General features: G+C 39.3%; 1 protein-coding gene across 2 annotated transcripts; it reads left to right on the top strand.

The window, feature by feature from the left end:
• Window positions 1–487: 487 nt before the first annotated feature.
• Window positions 488–14,356, top strand: rnpc3 (RNA-binding region (RNP1, RRM) containing 3). Of its 2 annotated transcripts, none has more exons than XM_044045653.1 (16): window positions 488–568; window positions 1,190–1,346; window positions 1,441–1,488; window positions 1,592–1,701; window positions 1,834–1,923; window positions 2,907–3,018; window positions 3,657–3,725; window positions 4,933–5,075; window positions 6,299–6,424; window positions 6,831–6,979; window positions 10,266–10,451; window positions 11,279–11,373; window positions 11,529–11,587; window positions 13,025–13,157; window positions 13,834–13,911; window positions 14,293–14,356. In XM_044045653.1, the coding sequence occupies exons 2-15, from the start codon at window positions 1,194–1,196 to the stop codon at window positions 13,900–13,902; spliced, it is 1,542 nt and encodes a 513-aa protein (XP_043901588.1). In that variant the 5' UTR covers window positions 488–568; window positions 1,190–1,193; the 3' UTR covers window positions 13,903–13,911; window positions 14,293–14,356. The 2 variants fall into 2 exon arrangements, with proteins under 2 accessions (XP_043901588.1, XP_043901580.1); XM_044045645.1 differs by having other exon boundaries at window positions 14,044–14,356.
• Window positions 14,357–14,600: the final 244 nt, after the last annotated feature.

Below are 14,600 nucleotides of genomic sequence, written 5' to 3'. Positions count from 1 at the left end.
CTTAATGGGTCTTTACACATAATGATATAGTAGCACATTACTTTTCTTTTTAGTAATAAGTATATTGAGACTACATACACTTGAAATGTCAGTTGCAACTGCAGTATTCATGTGAGGACACTGACACCTGCTGGTGGCAAACAGCAACTACAATGTGTGTAAGGCTTGAACGCTGGTGCAAAATTTCCTGATGGCAAAATGTGCATTATAAATGCTGTTGATTAGGTAATGATTAGGTTAACAAATACCTTAATCATGTAGTAATTACAGGTCACAGTAACTGCATTATTACTCATGTATGCTGTAGAAAAATCATTATTGCAGTCATTACTATATTCGTGTTCTTTGTAACATCTAATAAACAGGTTTGATTGTAACTTAATTTAGTTAGGTATGGACTGTAAATAATTATAAAACCAAGGTTAATATCCTCCAATCCAAGAGGGGGCACTAAATCTAAAGCTCAACGATGTCTGGAACAGTAACCGGAAAAGGCGAAGAAGAACAGCCGGAAAAGGAAGAAGAAGACAAAACACCGGCGGTGTGTTTTTAGCTGCTTCTACAGCAGGTAGGTCTACTGCTAAATATTTTATTTGGACCATAAATTATATTTCGTCGATAGTCGTTTATTGCATATGACAACTTTTCCTCGGTCCAGTCTAGCGCTTGCACCAGGGATTGATGAAGTCGTGTATTGACGTGTTAGATTAGCCCGAAGCTAAAGTTGGAGCTAGCCTCGTGAAGTGTTCTACTATTGTTCATTTGGAAAACATTGAAATTTAACCACTTATTCGCCAGGCGGAAAACATAGAAACGGTTGAGACAATAACTGCAGTTATTTAAGAATGTACAGGTTTCATTCATAAATTCGGCGGCTCTTGTTTTAAAAAATACGCTTCGTCTAAATTACTTAACAGTCCTAGCTAATGGCTCGGGTGTCACATCTCAAATGGTCGTGTTATAAATAGTAATACTGCAAATTATACGTAGTATATATTCGATATTGGCCACAATATATCTGATATCTAAAGCGACTAACATTATACAGTATATTGCATTATATCTAATCTATATGTGAAATGATGCGGCTGTTAAAATGTCACTTACCTGAGTTTCTCATGTTCTCATCGCCCTGCACCATGTAAAGCTAACAATAATGATATTTAATGCTTGTTGTCCCTGTCCACAGTAAAATGGACACCAATGATGAGGTGGTACAATTACAAAGCAGTAAAACATTGCTCATCCGCCACTTACCAGCTGAACTCAATGGGGATGAGAAAGAAGATCTGCTTAAGTATTTTGGGGCTGATTCAGTCCAAGTCTTCTCTAACAGGGGTCGTATGGTAGGTTGCACTTCACCTTATGAGTGTTTTTCTTATTGTGAAATACAATTCATTGATAGTAACCTCATCACAAATTATGTGTCACTTCCCACAGAAACATACAGCCTTTGCAACATTTAAAAGTGAGAGGTCAGCAGCAAATGTGAGTTGATTATGGTATTAAGTCAGATATTTACACATTGACACAAACTTTTAGTCATCAGATTTTATCTTAAGCTGTGTGTCTGGTGTTTTATCTCCTTCAGGCTCTTACCAGACTGCATCAGTTAGAGATCCTTGGTCACACACTTGTTGCAGAGTTTGCTAAAGGTCAAGATAATTTGACAGTTTTAAAGGATCCACCGGTGTCAGCCAGGTATGTTATCTGGATAATATGCAGTGAGGAAAAGAAACTAAAACAATTCAGGCTATGTTAAACCTGTGAATTGGAGTCAGACTCTGGTGCGTGTATCAGCGGTGTAAGGATTTTTGTGTTGTCTTTCTACAGTGGAAAAAGACTTAAAGAAGAGAAGAAGAAACAGGAGACCCAGAACCCAAAAATCACCCTTATAGAGACTGGTGTTGCACCAAGTCTTGGGTATGTGTGCATATTATCTATTTTGCAGCTTTTGGCATTCATTTTCTATTTTGTTAATTTTCCGAGTGTTGTATCTTGTAAAACATTGTGCTGATGACTGATCTTTAGACTCTTGAATGCATCAACTTATACACTACCAGTGTATTACTGTTTTCCTCATCTCATTGCTCTTTTGCAGGAGTGTTTAGTCATTATATTCAAGTTTGTGCCATTCCTTTCGGTACAAGGTGTTCAGTACATTCAAAATACACCGTCGAAGTGTGAAGCAAATAGAAGATGTAAAATCCTCACTGCTTTGTAGATAGTACTGAAGCACTGCAGGAGCACTGCTGCTGAATCCGCCTGCTGAGGTACCCAGCTTTTCCAGCAGAGCCGCAGACATAATTAGTCGACATGTTTAGAATCAGAAAGAAGAACTTTTTTAGGAATTAAATGTTCAGGAGTAGAATGAAGTGACTCCAGTACATAGACTGTATATTTTTATCATCTTTGTTGGATTTTTTTCATAATCGATTAATCTGTCGATTATTTTCTTTATTAATCGATGAATCGTTTGGTCCATAAAATATCAGAAAACCTTAAAAACCTCTGATTGTTGTTTTCTGCTCCAGCAGAACTGGCAGCTAACAACACACACACACGTACACACTGCCCTTTCCTTTGCTTATTAGGCTGCAGTATTAAGATTTATCCTCTCATGCAGTGCCCATTCCTGCCTGATAAAAGTTACTGTAACGTGTGGACAAGCCTCAGTGCTGACATTGCAAGCTGGTCCCAATGTCCCTTAATGGCTGGATTTTACATTTTGTTGCCTGAGTGCTTGTCATAGAGTATAAGTCACCTTGCTAAAGCACATACTCTGTCTGTCTGGTTTACCTTAACTTATTTTGTGAGTTGTTAAGTGAAGGGGCGATTGTGTTCGGAAGCAACTTTTTAAAAGTAATTCTGTCTTTTCTGTCTCACTTTCTCCCTATCTCCTACAGGTTGAAATTTCAATCCAATCCCACTTTGAAATATTTATACCCACCACCCTCGAACAGCATTCTGACAAACATAACACACGCCCTCATGAGTGTGCCAAAGTTTTATGTTCAAGTGAGTGATTGGAGTCATATTTTTCATCTGATACCAGCACGCCTTTGATAAACAGATTGTTGTTACCTTTATATGTCTTTGTATTTTCATATCTTTTTTGTGTAGTGTGTAGTTTATACAGAAAAATGCATATTTGACAGCATGCATGACCTTCAGATTAATAGTGTAAAATGAAAATACGCTTTTGTACTAAGTGTTCTTAAGATTTTTGAACCGTATCCAACCTTTTAAAGATCAAACACCAAATATTTGCCTTTTAAATTTCAATTTAGGGAGCAAGTATTAATAATAAACTATATGTGGGAGGCATGAGTTATGGGTTTAACATTTCCTTGGTGAAATCGTGCTGCCTGGGTATTTTTCTTTCCACTGCTGCTACTTCCAGTGTTGACATCTTGGTGGTGCTATTGTGTCACAGAAAAACAATCACTGCCAGGATCTCACTTCAGTCTCAATCTCACTTTGATCCTTCTATTTTAAATGGAAATGCAGGAAGCATGCAATCAGTTTCGCATGTAAAGCCTGAGTTGCAGGCTTTCTGTTTTAGAGCAGCAATAACAGCCCCAACTCTTGGTATGAGTCTTGATATAGAACTGTCACTGTTTTGTAATATATTTTACATATTTTCAATCATACAGGTACTTCATCTAATGAACAAGATGAATTTACCATGTCCATTTGGTCCGGTCACTGCCAGACCCCCCATGGTAAGCTTAACACATGAATGTTGGATGAAGAATAGGCTGATGGCTTAATATTTGTAGATGCTTTCAATAATAATTATTTGATATTACACACGAAGAACTGTGCTGTTATAAGGGGTCACTGTTCAGAAATGTCAGAATATATTTAATAAAAAATTAAAAACCCCTCAAAAAATCAAAGCTAATTGATTTCAACCCTGAGTTTTAATATGTGACATGAGTATTAAAGCTATGTTAAAGTAAATGGACCTTATAATGTAGCCAGGCTACACATGTTGATTGGATTTTTCCATTAAAATCAATCAATTGATCACTTATGTCTTGTCATTGAAAAGTTCAAGACTTTTTTTTGCTTGACATAAGATGTATCTTACTTTGTTTTTTTTTAAAAAAAGCAAAAAACATTGTTACACTGTTGTGTTGCATGTCGGATCATAATTGGTTTCCAAACAAGTGGTATTGTCACATCTTTGTTACTTGAGTGAAAACACGAGCTGAGAAACCTTCCACTTTCAGCAGGTTTCTAATATTAAACTGTGTAAATGCGTCATTCTGTACTGTGAAGTTCACAACAAGGAAACGAGATAATTGTCACAATTTGTAAAATATTTGCTTCATGAATTAATCTGTCCATCGATGTCTCTAGTAATCTTGTAATCTTAATTTTGTGTTACATGAAATGAAGAAGAATTACAATGTCCTCAAATGTTTTGTTCTGTCCACAAACCAAATGTTTTCCGTTTACGGCCAGAGAGGAGCAAAGAAACCAGAAAATGAGTGATACAGTTAAGGGTTACTAAACTTAGCAAACTTTAAATTAAATATAAAATATTTTCTTATCCACACGTTTAGAACTGAAATGAAACATATTTCATAATTCTTGGAAATGAATTATGCAAAAATACACTAATTCTTATTGTTGAATTTTAGTAGGGTGACCATTTGCAGTTTTTCTATATGACAATTAAATATTTGCATTTAGCTTCCCCCGAGTTGAGTATTTTTTGTTGGTGCAATAGGAACCATTTGAGTCAGTCTCAGAATATTGTGATTTTAATTTAATCCCAATATCGACCACCCCCCACACTATGATCATAAATGAATCCTGGTGTCGAGCAGTGCTCACCGGGGACCTTAGCAAAGATGCACATGGAATCATTTGAGTGCTGAGGTATTTGAAAAGTAATCCATCTTGTGTTGTCTGCTGCAGTTTCAGCTCCTGCCTCCTGCACCACCTATCCCCATGCCCCCTCCCTTCCCTCCTGACTACCCTCCTTTACCAGAGGAGGAGATGGAGCTGTCCAGTGAAGAAGAGTCGGAGTACGAGAGTGGAGACGATGAAGACAAGGAGAGGTGAGGTGCAGATTACCAACACAGATTACCAACACAGAGTTCTGCCTTTCGGCAGCCACCTTGACATTGCCTGGGGCCTTTGTTTCAGACTAACACCAGCCTCTGTTATCTACATGAATGGGGGAGATGGACATAATTGCACATCCTTTGTTTACTAGTACATAAACTGCATGTAAACTCAGGCATTTCCAAGGTTTCTCAACAATGAACTCTTTTTTCTTTGTCAAGAGCACTTTGAGACACTTAAGATACATCCATACTACTCAGTTTTTGTAAAAAAGAAAAGAAAAGGGCACATATTCTGCCGTCTACATGCCACTTGTCCACAGTACCAGGGCATTTTAGAGCCGAGAAAACTGAAGTATGAAAACGCTGCTGGCTCTGTTTTAGTTTCATAACACTGAGGCTGTGTTTCAGTATAGATGGGCAAAAACTTTAGAAACAATGATCAGTTCTCCTTCTTATCAGCAGCAACTCGACTATCTAAGAAAAAGCTCAAGTTTAATCACTTACTTTCTGGTTCACCTTGTTTTTGGTCTACTAAAACAAATACCCTTGTTCTATTTTTCCACCATTGTTGTTTATCATATGCAGTACTCTCTAAAACAAACTGCAGAGGACAGAATCAGTGTCACGCTATATTCATTTTGTGGTTTGTTCTGAACGCAGATTACTCTTGAAACGGAGCTAAAACTCTAATTGCGATGCAGAAAATTCAAGTTGCATTACTTGTTTTTTGTTTTTAACATCCGCTTCTTCCATCCTAAACTAGTCCAATTTCACCAGGTGCCACCATCAGTGGCAGAAACTGAAAGAATCGTCAACTGTGTGTTTGATAATACGAGGGACTTGCTAAGTTTACCTGATTGAAGGGCAGGATGTGTCATACATCTGCCATCTTTAAGTCATTGACTTTTCTATTCAGGGATCTTTAAGTGTTTTTTCTCCTCTCTTACAACAACTCATCTCTGCACTGAAACTGATTTCTTTAGTCCGTGGAACTGATTGTGATATTGTTTACATCATACAGCCGCTATCATTCATTCACAATTATTATTATTATTATTATTATTATTAATAATAATAATAATAATAATAATTATAATAATAATAAGGCTGGTAACACAAGTGGCTTGAAGGAAAATGTCTATAATTGTTTTACTTTTTATCTTCTGCCAAAGGTAGGTATTTTTCTCTTATTCTTTATGGTTGCTTTATTTCAGGATTGCTCGTCTGATGGGCCTGGTCAACCAAGCATGCAAGAGACCCATGAGACCAAAAACTGTTGCAAAGAGAAAGAAGCCCAAAATCAAGGATCTACTCTATGTTCCCAAACCAGACACTCAAAGGTACAGCAAAGGCACTCATGCATGTCACAGACCTCACGCAAAGCTGTGCTCCAGACTATATTCATAGGCTGCTAAAAAAAAGGACCAAAACCTCCAGACAATAAGTCTTCCTCATGATGACAGCCCTGTGTGGCTTTGAGACTTATTGTCTCTGTACCACACACACACACGCACTCCTTTAATGACAGACCACAAAGTCGATTTCTAAACTATAAATATATACACACACACACACACACACACCTCGGTGTCTCCTGGCTTCATGTTTGTGGACTGGGAAATATCTTCCCCTGACCGGAGCAAAATATCCCAACCCTTAAGCCGCTCAGGTGCCAGCTTTATTGAGGGTACATTTTAGAGGCAGGCTGCTGTTGAGCGGAGTTCTGATTGTCTCTGCTGTCCCCAGTGCTCCGACGCTGCAGCCCTGTGATGTGTTTGAGCAGCCCCACCCCGCCGGGCCGAAGAAAATTGAATTCCACATTTCAGTTCCAGAGGTAGCCTCCTTAGTGGAAGGAAGTGGGCCAGGTCAAGAGGCGCCAGCTGATGAAGGCCGGGGTAAGTGTTCCCACTGACGCACTTCATGCAGTTAACAATTAGTCTAGACTCGGTGATTAAACAGTTGATTCATTAAAAGTATTAATTCAAAACTAACCTTGGGTAATGTTTACAGTGCATGACCCCAGTGAAGCAGAGAAAACAACAGGAAATGCTAAACCATAACTATGGACCCAGAGTGGTCACTCTGTGGGAAAAGAGACACTTATGTGTTCAGACATACAAAGACGATGCATTTTAAATTATTTATTATCTTATGAAATCATACTTTGCTTGCCTTTGTTTACTTACAATGCAAACGGCTTGTTTTCTTGCGTGTTGAATTTCATTATTATTGAATACTCCAAAGGGCAATTGTTAAAAACATGATGAGCATACACATCATCATAATTTCTACTGTGCAGCTGAGAGTGAGGGTAAAACAGGGACATCACTCTGTTTCCTAGGAGCAGTCTTGAGGTTCTGATGCACCAGCCCTCATCAGGATCTGTCATTATAAATATGGACCCTGAACTTGTCGGCGGAATCTTGTGTTGTGTCACACTATGTTTATTTTTTTCATACTTGTGTACTGGGGTTTGCGTCAGGCTTGCATTTTTTGACACACCCTAACCAAGTCAAAGAGAAAACCAACATAGTTTGGTGATACAGTTAATCTAAGCTCCATTGGGTTTGTGTTATCTTATCCCTGATTGTTACCATGGTTTTAACAGACATGTGTTATGTACGTACTGTTAGTATACACATGATATAATGTTTAAAAAAAGTACTGTATATGTTTTGATTATCTATGGAGCTACACACATACTCAGCTTAGTGCTAGGCTAGTCAATATTGATAATTATACTAGCTTGAGACTAGCAATGTTGCGGTTGTCGGTTCGCATTCCGGTGTGTGTGTGTGTGTGAGAGTGAATGGTTGTTCGTCTCTGCAGCAGACTGGCGACCTGTCCTTTCACCCTATGTCAGGTGGGATTGGTTCCATCTCTCTGTGACCCCCATGTGAAGGAATATCAATAATTGTCACAAATGAAAATCCATCTATCTAAATAGACATGGATAACTGAAAGTTGATATTTAGGTAGATGTCTCCCGCCGCTCATGTGTCCTTATTTTTTTATGAGACCACCTACTGTTTCATGCGCCCTGCATCGCTTGATGTACGTAGACTAGACGTACACAAGACAAACCTTGAGTCGTAATTACTAGCCGTGTTGTTGGCACTGTACCCCTGTCTCTCTCTGCCGTTGATGTGCGATTCCATGCCGAACAATGACATTAAGCAAAAGCGAACAAATTATGTGATGCCTGGGAAATGTAATTTCCAAGATCTCTGGCTCACCAAAGAAAATTACAAGGACTGACTTGCCCAAGATCCCAAGAACAATCATTTGGCCAGATGCAGAGCGTGGTACAAATCAATTAATGTGCTCTCTCATCTCAAGCTGTGTCAGCACATTTTGTCCTTGATATTGCGGGAATTGGCCGGGAAAGTCCTTGAAAAGTCTTTGAATTTGATGTGATCCAAGGTGTGTGTGCACCATCTATTGAACCTTAGTTATACTGATATTGAAGGAGATGATATTGTATTATCTATTGTTGAGTAAAATCAATTGAACCAGAACTTCAATATCATTTCAAAAATGTTGTTACGGTTGGGTTTCTACATGCAAATATTGTCTTTTGAGGATGAATGTAAAAAGAAAGTGATTGACATTTTGTTGGTAGGCAGTGGTGGTCACATATTGCAGTCGTTCTTTGTGGTTGTTTATATGTTACGCTGTATGTGAATGAACTGACTGATACATACCTACACAGTTACATTTAAAAGGTCTCCCTCTCAGCATAACACTGGTCATCTCCTCTTTAGCCATGTGTGGTCATGCAGTCATATAGGATGAAAGCGTTCTGCGTCGTCGGCGTGCCACGACTGAGCCCACTAATCACCCCCAGCACATCCACCCACCCCGAGGGCAGCTACTGCCACAGATGGATTGTAATTGTGTGGGGAAACTCTGTGATACTAATACCCACCATCTCCAAACATGTCAGCTTCAAATGAAGTGCTTCTTTGGAACACATTTTAGTTGTTTGTGTAACACTGTGACTTTCACCAACTGGCCAGTCAAATAAATCAGGCCAATAACACAATCTACAAATACACTAAGGGGGCTCCTTATGAAAAAGTGCTCTGCTGACTGTCATTTGTGGAGGAGGAGCACTGTACGAATTTGGTTGTTACCATACATCATGTTTATCACATTGAAGCAGGAGGTGCCTTGATACTACTATTGACATAAGTTAAAGCCCTTACCATGGGTGAAGTCAGAGCCGAGTGTTACACAGCAGTATATCACAGTAGAAACTAGCACCAAAAAGGTTTTACCATTATCTCTATGAGGAAATGTCACAGGGAGCGCGGTCCGTGTTACTTGTCAGCTGTGCAGTTCCCTGTTTGCCTTATCTCCCTTCTCTCTAACTACAACTTCACTCCCTGGCAAAACCCCTGAGAAGTAAAATAGATCTCAAAGTCAAACACAAAAGATTTCCTAAAGGCAGGGGGAAGATAAACCATGACAGGTGGCTTTTTGGATTAGTCTAGTTTTGGGGGAGTTGGGGTGTGGGATCCGATAAACAAGCTATTTAAATGAAAAGGGGAGGTGGGGGACAGATAAGGAGGAGGATAATTTTGAAAGCAGTGGTCTAGTTCTCTGCAGAGTGTATCAGAAAAGCTCCCCAACACTTCTTGCTCCAGTGCTTACATGCACACAAACACGCAGATGCACACACGCCTTGCTCCTCTTGGATTTATACAGGCTCGCTGCTCTTAGTAATTCCATCTACACTGTGTGTGTGTGTGTTTGTGTATGCATGCACTCCCCTCAAAAGTCTGTTGGAGTTATCTCTCCACTCAAACGTGTGTTTGCCAAACAGGAGTGCATTTTAATTTGATTAGTCGTCTGTATTTGACGTCGACTCTGTTTGCTTGTGTCTCACACTTAGAGATTCCATTCAGCACTTTAAAGTTACATCGTTCTGAATGTATTTACATTATTAAGCCCAGCTGAGAAACTTAAAACCATCACTATGATGGACTAGGAATTATCAACATAATTTGCTTCCACAAAACGTTCCCGAGCTAGTTTTGTTTCAGGTAAACATTGAGGAGCCTGTATTTGTGCTGGAGGTGGACAGTTCTCATACTGTTGCCATGAGCAGTCCGCCAAGTCCAGCTCAGCTACACTTAAAATGGAATGCAATATTTTTCTACTTTTGTGACTCCTCAGACTTGGACGAGCTGGAGAAAGCTGCACCTCACAGTGAGGAGAAGGAGGTCACTGAAGGTTTTGGGAAGCTCTACCCTAGCAACCAGGAGTCTCAACAGCAAGAGGAGAACAGTGACGATGAGCTGGATCTCTCCTCAGGTGTCATCTCCCGGAGGGAGCTGGAGAAAGGACGTCTGTCAAGAGATGGTAAATATAACTTGAACTGAGCTGAAGCCCCCACATTTTGAAACATTTAAATCTAGATGTCAGGTTGCACCATCAACGTGACATTGTAATAAATTGCTTAGTAAACATGAAATTGATGGGGTATTTATACTCATTAACATTTTGTCCTTTCAATCTGTGCCAGAGTAGAGGTTGTATCATAGAACTGCAATCAGTCACTGAGTGGAAATGTTTGTAGTGTGTGAACAGACCAGCAGCTCAGTGGTCAGTTAAAGGAATACTTCACAGATTTAGTGTCACTGGTGGGCACATAACAAAGAAAAGAAGAAATGCTGGTTCCATATGGATAAAAAAAAAAGCAGATATGAGAAAACTGGCACATCTCTGGTGTTAATCATTTAACATGAATATTATCAGGATCTTCTTGATCTAGACTAAAAAGTTATCTTTACATCTTCAGAGTCAAAGTTACTGTAAGACTTTGCCAAATGACTACGTATAATAATGAAAACATTGGAATTCTAAGCTGTTACTAAAAATATTAGGTGGTTTGCTGTGTTTATGTAGCGAGAAATCTAAATTCAACGTCAAACCTCCATGTGTAGTGTTTTACAATACAGTGCACAGCGGCTGAGCTGAGGATAAGTCCTAGTCATATCTAGAATAAACTGAAAAGTAGGTTCTTCTGAGAGTGTCTTTATTCTGTTATGGCTCCTCCATTGAATTACAATGGCTCTTAGTTTCCCTTTGTGAACTGTAGCTGCATAAGCAGCTCTGTGAGCCTTTGTACCTGTTTTTGAAGTGGAACTAATATCGGGTTTTTTTTCCCCCTTTCTCTTTTAAAACAGAGATGAAAAAGATGTCCGTGTTTAAAAATTATGAATCGGGTGAGCCCACCTGCAGACTGTACGTGAAGAACATTGCAAAGCAAGTGGAGGAGAAAGTAGGTGCATTGATAGTGTGGTTTTGTTTGGCCCTGTGTCTAATGTCTGTGTTTTTTTAAATGTGGGTTATATTTTAATCTGTAGTGTCAACACTGCACTTAAGTGTCGTCACATATTCACTATTTCTCTTCATTTGTGTTGTTTTGCTTTTCAGGACCTGAAGTACATTTATGGGCGATACATCAACCTTTCATCAGAAGCGGAAAAGAATATGTATGTGATCATTTTTTTTTAATGTAACGATGTGGTTCGCGTGTTTCCTCACTCCATTTTGTCTTCCCGAGCTATTTCTGACTGCGGCAATCTGTCACCTTCTCCTGAGACATGTTAGCAATTCATGCTGACTGCGTGTTGTGTTATTAATAAGTATCTAACCTGACGTTGGGATCATGTGGGACATTTTCTGTTTGTGCATCAGCAGTAATTCAAATAAATTGTCCACCTGACTCATCAAATGGAGCTTATGTTGGTCGAAGGCCGGACTCTGAACTCAGACGGAGGTGATGAGCAGGAGGGTGGAGCTCTGCCAGAGGGAACAGCTTGTCCTGATTTTAAAAAAAAGCACAATTTTTATGATTGACGGTTACTACAATATATATTTTCATTGTCTATTCAAGTAATTATAGAGATCTTACCCTCTGCAATATCTGATTGGTACTTGACCTAAAAATCTGCAGGTTTTTGTCACTTACAGAGCAGGTTCATAAAAAAGATATACTGATATGCAAAATTCATGATTCAATAGGTTTTTGTGCCAAAGGTTTGTAGTTTTTTTTGTGCAGCGTGGAAAACAAACATCAAGGAATATTACAATTGATCTTAACCCACTTTGTGCACATGCTTCACACCCCTGAGTGTCTCATATCTGCAGCCAAAAAACAAACCTGCAGTATTTTAGTTATTGCTCTGGCTTCTTCCACCAGTAATAGACACACCTGATTTAACCCTAAGAGCATCTAAGCTTTGACTCCTTTCTTCATGACATTCACGATAACCCTGTTAAAGTTGGAAAATGTATATTTTTCCTGCGTTCCAGAGTTTTTTTCCCCCCTCACTTAACTCTCTGGTCTCTGGTGTGGATAAACCTGAAAACGCTGTCTTGCTGTTTCAGTGAAGAACGATGATGAAAGCCGCCTCAGCGGGGGGCGGAGGGGCGTCGTGGTAGCAGAGTTAACGAGGACTTTCTGTCATGTCTAACCTTGGTTGTGTTGTCTCTTTATATACGTTCAGGTGACATTACAATTATAAAATGAGGGTTTTGCTCTTCTGCTGCAGAGAGGCACAGGTTTGAGTTGAAGTGCCTTCACATTTGTTCCATTCTAACAATGCAGAAACGTGTGAATGACACGTGTGCTGTGCGTTGTCTGGAAATGTTTGTTGTTATGCACAGTTTTGTTGGTTTCCAACTGGGATGGGATGGACTGGGAGATTTACCAGGGAAAACTAGCAAAAATACGCACGTATCTGTTGCCCAACACGCTGCCCAGGCTTTCTGGGTGAGAACTATACTTCTGTATTTAGGTTGTTTTTTTGTTTGTTTGATCTGGCACTTTGGCTCATAGTTTGCACCAAACAGCCACTGAATCTGTGACGATGAAGATGATGATGATGCTGATTATGGAGCCCCCGCTTTCCCTTTTTTCTCCTCAGGTTTGACGTTGTGTTAATGAAGGAGGGGAGGATGAAAGGACAGGCCTTCGTTGGACTCCCCAGTGAGTGGAGCGCGGAGAAAGCGCTGCGGGAAACCAACGGCTACATTCTTTACGACAAACCCCTCGTGGTGGTATCCTTTTATTTGCCCCTTTAAGATGAACCCGGGACGCGGCTTAAGTCTTTTTATTTTATTTTTTTTGCGTATTGATTTCAGGTCATGCATTTACATATACTGTACATTTCAGGTTTGTCTGTTGGTGACTCGTTTATATTTCTCAGTCGATTAAATCTGTCGAGTACCTTCTCGATTTATCGAGAATGCGTTTGGTCCATAAAACGTCAGAAAATGTTTTTAAAACTTAAAAATATTGTAAAATATTCTTATTTAAGAAGCAGGGAGCTTGTTTAATTCTAAAAAATGATTAATTTCCTGTGAACAAACAAAATTCTTTATTTTCTAGCTTTTGCCGTTCTTAAAACAGAAACCTGCTCCTGTGACTTAAAAGCTGTTCCATGGTTACAATGTGAATTCATATGAGAATAAATAATTCATCTGTAAACCTGTGCCGACAGCTCAAACTGGCCTTTTAGTGAGGTAGGTCGGTGGGTGTTAAATTTCCACGCTACTTCTGGCGTATAGTGTTACTTTAGTAGAAAGAAAGGTAAAAACAAATAAATGAGATCAAATGCAATTTTTAAAAGAAACCTTATACCTTCGCCCGAAAAAAGAACGTGTCATATCGACCGTCGGTGAACTGTAAGCTGTTAAATGTTTGTGCGAACAGACCTTAACTGTTAATTCACAGCAGTTTGCCAGATCCGCAAGACCAAAACAAGACGGCGCCGATTCGAAGAGAGGGACGAAACAGCGGTGAGCTCAGCAGGTGAGTCCGTGACTGTAAATGATGATACAAATGTGTCAAAAGAGTGAGTCTCATAGTGTGTAAAGCAAGCCTAATTATCGTTGTAATGGTGTTTTCTTTCACATTTTGTGTTTACACTTGTATGTATTCAAGATACCAAGACTTGATATTGTGACCCAGCAGAACCATGTGTATCCTTATTCTGGTATATCCTTTGGAAACAGACAAAAGGAAATGGTGTCCGTAGTGAATTTCAAACAACAGCACTAAAGTCTAAATTTAAATGGACTCACGCTTTGCTCCTGAGTTTCATATTGTATGTTTGTATTATTGTTTGTTTTTTTTGGGAGTCTGTTAAACGTCTCTTTACATTGTCCTCTACCTTGTTTGACTGAATTGCAGGTGATGGTCGTCAGGTGTCATCGTCTTCTTTGATTATAAAATAAAGTATTTTTTATTTAAAATACACTTTGTCATGTTTTCTTCCTGTCACATATTCCTGCAGCTATAATATATTCTATTATAGGTACAGTGCAAACATTATCATAACTGATGAATCTGAAATCCCAAAGTCCAAACAGGCAAACAACTGCAGATTCGGGGAAGGTATACGAGGGGTAGATTGGCTCGGCAGCAGATGGTGGGCTGTCAACACAATAGTAAACCTAAAGTCCTGAAGAGACGGCAAACAGAGCAAACAGACTGCAGAC

This window comes from Solea senegalensis, linkage group LG1, assembly GCF_019176455.1.
Source record: "Solea senegalensis isolate Sse05_10M linkage group LG1, IFAPA_SoseM_1, whole genome shotgun sequence".
Taxonomy (NCBI): domain Eukaryota; kingdom Metazoa; phylum Chordata; class Actinopteri; order Pleuronectiformes; family Soleidae; genus Solea; species Solea senegalensis.
Note: the sequence above shows the minus strand (reverse complement) of the source record. Positions and strands in the feature narration are given on the sequence as shown.